General features: G+C 36.3%; 1 protein-coding gene across 2 annotated transcripts in view; it reads right to left on the bottom strand.

The window, feature by feature from the left end:
* The window catches only part of MAP2K5 (mitogen-activated protein kinase kinase 5), a 264,174-nt gene that overhangs the window by 137,448 nt on the left and 118,982 nt on the right, over positions 1-7,744 (bottom strand). For both annotated transcript variants that reach the window (XM_025390594.1, XM_025390595.1), the window contains exon 13: positions 6,025-6,073. In XM_025390594.1, the coding sequence (XP_025246379.1) occupies positions 6,025-6,073 (49 nt within the window). The remainder of the gene's footprint in view (positions 1-6,024; positions 6,074-7,744) is intronic.

Here is a 7,744-nt window from a genome sequence, read left to right as displayed (position 1 = left end):
AAAAAAAAAAAAAAAAAAAAGAAAGAAATAATGACAGAATCACCAAGACCCTTTGAAAGAATGCTTTGTCCTTTTGGCAGGGGAAACTTCTTTCTAGAGTGTCTGCTGCACGGCCAAGATGTAAGAGCAGCTTTTCTCTCTAAGTCTGGTTTACTTTTTAATTTTAAAATTTGGTTTACCGAGGCATAATTTATACACAGTAAAATTCACTCACCCTTTTCAGATGCACAGGCCTTTGTTTGCTAAAAAACACATATAATCATGTAACTACCACCAAAATCAAGACACAGAACATTTCCAACATACCAAAATGTTCCTTCATGCCTTTATAGTCAACTCCTCCTCCACTGTTTGTCAACCAGTGATGTTGATGTTCCATCCCATAGGATGGAAGATTGTATTTTGCTTTTTCCATGTATGTATTTTGCCTTTTCCAGAATGTCATATAAGTGGAATCACACAGCTGGTAACCCTTTGAGTCAGCCTCCTTCATTTAACATGAAGTATCTGATATTCACCTATGTTGTTACATGTATCAGTAGCTCATTTTATTGCTGAGTAATATCCCACTCTGTGGATGTATTACAGTCTGTTTTTCCATTTACCAGCTGAAAGACATTTGGGTTGTTTCCACTTTGCAGATATTATGAATAAAGCCACTATAAAGAGTTGCCTAAAGTTTTTGTGTGGACGTATGTTTTCATTTATCTTGGGTAAATATCTAGGAAGGGGACTGCTGAATCATGTTGCAAGAAATTGCCAAACTATTTTTCAAAGCAGCTGTACCATTTTATATTTCTGCCAGCAATGTATGAGAATTCTAATTGCTCTGTATTCTTGTCAGCACTTCATATTATCAGGTTTCTTGTTGTTATCTCTTTTCAGGGTAAGAAAGTAGCAAGAAGTATTTTTAGCATACTAAACTGTTAGCAATTTAAGCAACCTTGACGCCTCTCTTTCTTTTAAAAGTCACAAGCAATCCATCAGGAAATTCTATTGACTCTACATTTAAAATATATCCAGAATCACCACTTCTCCCCATCTTTATAACTATCTCCCTGATCTGGGCCCCTGAAACTTACCTGAATTACCAAAACATTTTCCTAACAGCTGATTCTACCTTCGTCCCCCACACTCAGATACAGACACACTGGCCTCTTTGCTGTTCCACTGATACTCCAGGCACATCCTGTGGTGTCTACTCTAACTCTTCCCCATATATCTACTTGACTACTTCCTCCCCCTTTCAAGCCTTCCTTCCAAACTCATCTTCCCTGTGAGGTTTCCTGATTAATACGCAATCTACTCTTTGCCTCCCCTAAGTTCAATCTACTTTTTCTTTTCTATTACTAACAACCCTCTAACACACTCTGTATTTTACTTATTTATTGTGTATAGTATTGTTTAAGGAACGTTTCCCAACCCACTCTATCACTGCTAGAACATGAGTTCTAGGATCACAGAAATCTTTTGTTTCATGTCTTGATGTCTTTCAAGTACTGTGAACAGTGCCTAGAACGTAGTAGGTATAAAATAAATCGTTGCTGAATGACCAAACTAACACTGGCTTTGGTATCAAAGGTAGCACTAATTGGAAAGTCTGTGTGAGGCCAGATTTATAAAAGAGAAAAGCCAAGGGTAGAAAATAAAATCTGTAACATGTACACTGAAACTACAAGGCTTAGTTTCTTTAAACACAAATCTATTTGGGCAGTGTTTGCCTATAGAATTTCTGCAAAAATGTATTTTTAAAAAGTTCTCCTATTGGAGAAAGTAAATGAAACTAACCAGGTTCATATATACAAAAAAAACTCCTGGTACACCAACTATACAGGTTTTTTTTTTTCTTCTATAAACTTCTGCATCTGTGTAAGATGGCTCCAGAATGATTGCCAATTTTATTTTCTTAATCTAAGTTCTATTCTCCTTACCCTTGTATTTCTATTTTTTATCCTCAGGGAAAGACAGAGCAGTTACTCCTAGGGCATTCTCACATCTTCCAAAGAAATGGCATAGGTGTTAATCTTGTATTTATGTTTGATGTAGGTAATGATGGCTATGACTGGAGCTGTAGGTTTATTAATATGCAGGGCTCTCACCTCATTAGTGGCGATGTATGTTTTGAAGTGAAGCTGCGATGTTTCCTGTAATGTCGGATCTGGCCTAACAGATTTTCTCACTGTTCATTTTCTTTGTTTTTACCCACAGTCAGCACATGCTATGCTTATAGTGCTCTCACATATGCCTTTTAATAAAGACAACTTTTCCGCAGTGGTTAATTTGGTGGGCATTTCAAACATTTTTAATAATTATGTCCTCATATGGAATTATCATGTTTGGTTTATTTTAGAGAAAAGATTTTCATAATTTTTGACTCAGTAATATAAAGTATAATAAACTCTCTCCCTGGCTTGGTTTTGGAGTGGTGTATTCTTATTAACTGAATAAAGTGATTAATTCATGGTTATAATAAAAACATGCCACATTCTTAGCATTCAATAGTTTATGAAGTCCCTGCACTTATATCTCAATCAAATCTTAAAAAGAGCAAAATAAACAACAGTAACACCTGATTGAATATAACATCTGATGATCCATTATGAATAGCAACTGCTATCCTTCAATTTCCAAAACAATTTCCAATTAACATAATATACTATCAAATAAACTAACTTTTACCAGACTAACAAGCCTCACGAGATGGGTGGTATGCCACTGCTTATTGCTCAGATTTCATTCTACTCTACAGTCCTCACTGGATATACACTATGGGAGAGACTCCAGGTTTTCAAGAGTTTGTTTGGAAGCCATTAACTACCTTTAATAAATTCTGTAATATACTATTTATATATCCACTTTCTATAGCTAAAATCCAGAACCACTGTATTCCAAGGAGGCCACATAAATGTGAGAAATAGTTTGTTCTCTTTTCTCATTAGATACTGAACACGTCTCCATTTCTTAATCTTTTGAAATTTGTGCCCATAAGTACAAAGCAATTTTTTTTTTCTACTCTGCTTTTTAAGAACAGCATTAGAAAATGATGATCAGAGGAGAACACAGGTACTTAGACCAAGACAAAGGAGGAAGAGGTAAAGATCACTCATTAGTATTTCTCTTTCACCATCTTCTTTTCTCTATCCTCTCACAACGCCTAAACCGGGCTCCCCAGCCGCTGCAGAAGGACCCCTGTCTTTGATTTGACAATGTGACACATGTTCAGCTAGAATTCCCATCATCATTCATTTAGAGAAAGCAAAAATGAGTACATGTGCTTTTAAGAAGGAACAGCAATGAGCTTATACAGCAAAAGTGCATAAACAAGTATATTACCTATTTAATTGCCTTAGCTGAACTTAAAAGCTCTGATCTTTAATTGCCTGATTGAACTGATCTAAAAAGCTACAATTTTTTAATCAAGAAGAAAATTAAATAGCTTTTTGGTAAATAAAAAGGCATCTTTAATCTTATTTTTATGGAATCCAAGTTATTAAATATGGACAAAACCTCTAAAATATTAAGTTAACAACTACTCAATCTAGGGTAAATTTCTCATTACAACGCTTTACAAAAGTCTTCAGGGACATCCGGCTTATTTGACTCTTCAATAAAAACACATGCTTTTAAGTCTAGAAAGTAAAAGTTTCCATGAATAGCTGGGAAACTCAAAAGCTAAATATGAATATATTTAATGAGGTGTATTACCACAGCATATTTATTTCTGTAGTTGAGTGGCCATAACTACTGGGACATAACTGTTCATCTGCACTGCAGTTCGTTAGTCTTTCCATCAAGACAGATGTAGGTGCACACTCATTCACTGAAATTCCTTGAGAGGACTTGTCAGCCCTCTACCACTGCTCCTAATCTGTCCCCAACAGATATCTTCTCACAACAAGTGGCATTTTATAGCAGGCTATTCTCTGTAGGAATTGGGCTGGCTGGCACCAACTGAAAAAATAAGTACAGGCCCAGGATTCCCTTTTGAAACCTCTATGTTCTCCATCAGTCAAACCACTGCAGCCCTTGTCCATCACTAACAAAAGAGCCCTTTCTTAGCCCAAGTTGCAACCAGGGATGAAAAAAAAGGACCTACTGGCTTCTGACAGGCTCTGGTCAACCAAGTTTGGTCACAGTGATCATAAAGTGATTATACTGAGAATCTGACCCTCGACATTATTTTTAGATCCAGACAAATCCATTTGAAACATGTCTATCAAGATCCCATTTCAAATGAAAATTTTAGTTATTTCCCCCAAACCCAGAGTAAAAATCAAAATCAAAAAAATTTAGATAGAGGAATACGAAAGGTACATCAACTTATCAGCATGATTTCTAATTTTAAAGAAGAAAAATCAAGATAATGGCAGAATAACTAAAACGTATTTCCCTATCCACCATAGTTCTTTGTGCTACTAAGATTCCATGCACAAAGTTATAGCTAGAGAGGGATTTCATTATAAGCCAGAATTAACCTGTATGCCCAGAGTACATGATGATCCTAACACTCACTTTCTAATAACACTCGAATTTCCATGGCACTGTCCGTTTAAAGAAAGCTTTGCTATTAAGAATGGATGTTTTCCCTTTAGTTCTTTTGTCAAATGGATGGCAGATGTCCATTTTAAAAAAATCAATAAAATTTTGAGAACTGACCATTGGGTTAATTCTTATTAAAATGGCTATCACCACTTTATGGGTTGCTGGGTGTGGGGAGGTAAAAGTACAGGGAATAGAAACAATACAAGTTATACAATGTTAAATATTGTTATCTCTTGCTCTTGGTAGTCAAAAATGCTCAATTTTTCTTTCATCCACCAAATGTGTTCACACACTTATTTATACCCAGAGAAAGTAATACTAACAAAACTCACTCTCCCTACACTTACCTTTCGCACCAACTATACTCTAGAAATGGAGTGGACTGGCTTTAAAAAGAAATCTAGTTTATGATTTCATTTAGTCAGAATAAATACCCTCAAAACCCTGAATATTTTATTTGTCAAAATCTAGATACCCTCATTAAAAAGAAGGAGGAGGATTTCAGAAGAGATGTGGAATCACTAGGATATTAAAACCACCACAAAAGAAAACAACCTGTAGTGACAGGTATGACATCACAGTTGAAAATATCAGTTGTTTTCTCCATCTCACAGTTTACACTCTTAAAAAAAAACTTTCCTTTAATCATATCTAATGTGTATGCTGTTCCATTCCCCAAATGCACATAAAGCTAAGATGAGCAGATGTGTAAAATTAAACAGCACTGTTAGTAACACTAGGCCTTGAAGTTGCTTTGTTATAGTCTCTTTCTCACTTAATAATTTGCTCCAAATGAATTAAGATATTTTGGGAACATTAAAAAAACAAAAGGAGATTCCTTTTGCAATATTCAACAGTTATCTGATTATTCTCTCATGTGTTCTGTTACCGGACAAGGGGACTATTCCTGATGCTTTCACCAATATCTTATTTAAAGTTTTACTTTTGGCCAGGCGCGATGGCTCACATCTGAATCCTAGCACTCTGGGAGGCCAAGGTAGGGGGATTGCTTGAGGCTAGGGGTTTAACACCAACCTGGCCAACATAGCAAGATCCCATCTTTAAAAAAAATTAAAAATAAAGTTTTTCTTTCCAGGTATGTGAAGCAATCTCTTAAGGAACAGTGTGTGATACTATCTGAAATGTTATTAGAAGGAAGGATGTAACTGTACAGAAAGCAAAGGTTTTGCATTAACAAGAGTTAAGTAAGACAAACAAGATCCTGTTATTTTCAAATACTATGAAATACCTTTTTACAAGTTTGACAAAGGTGATTCACAAAAACACGCTACCAAGTTTATAATCTAAATGAGAGCAGTTGATGGAGAAAACAAGAAACATAACATTTATAAAGCAGCCATCTTTTTGAGTACCAGATGTATCAGCTGGCTTAAATGTCAGAACACTTACTTTAAAAATCAAGGTATCTGGAGAGACCCAACCCCACCCAATTAAGCCCAAGCTTATAAGCCCAGCACATACCTCTATGTAAAATCTTTAAACTCCACAAATAAGTAAGGCCTTTAACAACCTAAATTTAGGAAAAAGAAAACAGTACAATTATCAATTATGGTTTTTATAAGGAACTTTCCATATTTAAATATATCAACATTTTTTTTTGAGACAGGGTATCACCCTGTCACCTAGGCTGTAGTGCTGTGGGGTACAATCACTGCTCACTGTATCCTTGACCTCCTGGGCTCAAGCAATCCTCCCCCTTCAGCTGCCTGAGTAGCTGGGACCACAGGTGTGTACCACCACGCCTGGCTATTTTTTTTTTTTTTGGTAGAAACAGGGATCTCACTAATGTTGCCTAAGCTGGTCTTGAACTCCTAGGCTTAAGTGATCCTCCTGCCTCAGCCTCCCAAAGTGCTGGGATTACAGGCATAAGCCACCACGCCTGGCCTAACTCTTCCTTTAAAACTCTGTCAATCAATAAGCATTTACTGAACATCTCCTGTTTCTGTGTGAGGCTTTGCGGGAAAACCAAATGCAAAAGCCACAGTTCCTACCTTTAATGAGCTTATAATCTTCTGAAGATAAGGTATTCCAAATGAAAGAAATAAGTGCATGTGTATATAAAATAATCTGGAAGTACCTATGCTGAATTCATAATGATGCTAAGCCAGGCAAGGAGACGGACAGGAAAAACGGACAATGGCTTTCTTAATTTTCTATACTTCTCTGTGCAAAACTTTTTCTGAAGTCAGGACACTATGACCAAGGAGAAACTTTTCTTCTGAGACAAGATCTCACTGTTGCCCAGGCTGGAGTGCAGTGGTGCAATCATAGCACACTGTAACCTCAAACTCCTGGGATCAAACAATCCTCCCATCTCAGCCTCCTGAGTAGATGGGACTACAGGTGCCCACCACCACACCCTGCTAATTTTAAAATATTTTTTGTAGAGATGTGATCTTGTTTTGTTGTCCAGGCTGGTCTTGAACTCCTGGCCTCAAGGGATCCTCCTGCCTTGGCCTCCCAAATCCCTGGGACTACAGGTGGGAGTCACCATGCCTGGCCTGGAGAGACATTTAAAAAAAGTCAACTGATGAAATAAGGCAGTGGGTAGAATAGAAACTGCTTTTCCCATCAGGAGTCAGAAAGGTTTACTAAGGTATTGTGTCTTGAGTAACGGATTTAACTTAAATGAAAAAAAGAGAAGGAAGTGTTTAGGTGAAGGTAGAAATATATAATCAAAGTATTGGGGCAATATACTCTTCCAAAATATCAAAGTCATGAAAGACAAACACTGAGGCATTAGAGAGACATGACAACCAAATGCAAAGAATAATCCTAGACTTCCAGAACCAGAATTTTTTTTCTTTGGTCTATACAGGGTATTATTGGACAATTGGTGAAATTCAAATAAGGGCTGTTGAGTAGATAATAATATTGTATCAATACTAGTTTCCTGATTTTAATCAGTGATTACGTAAGATAATGTGTTTGTTCTTAGGAAATAGATACCTAACATATTTTGGGATAAAGGCCGTGGTATCTGTAACTTATTCTCAAATGTTTCAGGAAAAAATATGTTTATAGATTTTTAACCAAATGTGGTAAACTGTTAACAACTAGGGAATATAGGTGAAGCATCTGTGGGAATTTTTTGTATTAGTCTCACAACTTTTCTATAAGATTAAAATAATCTCAAAACAAAAAGGTCCCTCCAAATTTATAAAGTATATTGGAGTAGGAA

Source organism: Theropithecus gelada, chromosome 7a (assembly GCF_003255815.1).
Source record: "Theropithecus gelada isolate Dixy chromosome 7a, Tgel_1.0, whole genome shotgun sequence".
NCBI classification, from domain to species: domain Eukaryota; kingdom Metazoa; phylum Chordata; class Mammalia; order Primates; family Cercopithecidae; genus Theropithecus; species Theropithecus gelada.
Note: the sequence above shows the minus strand (reverse complement) of the source record. Positions and strands in the feature narration are given on the sequence as shown.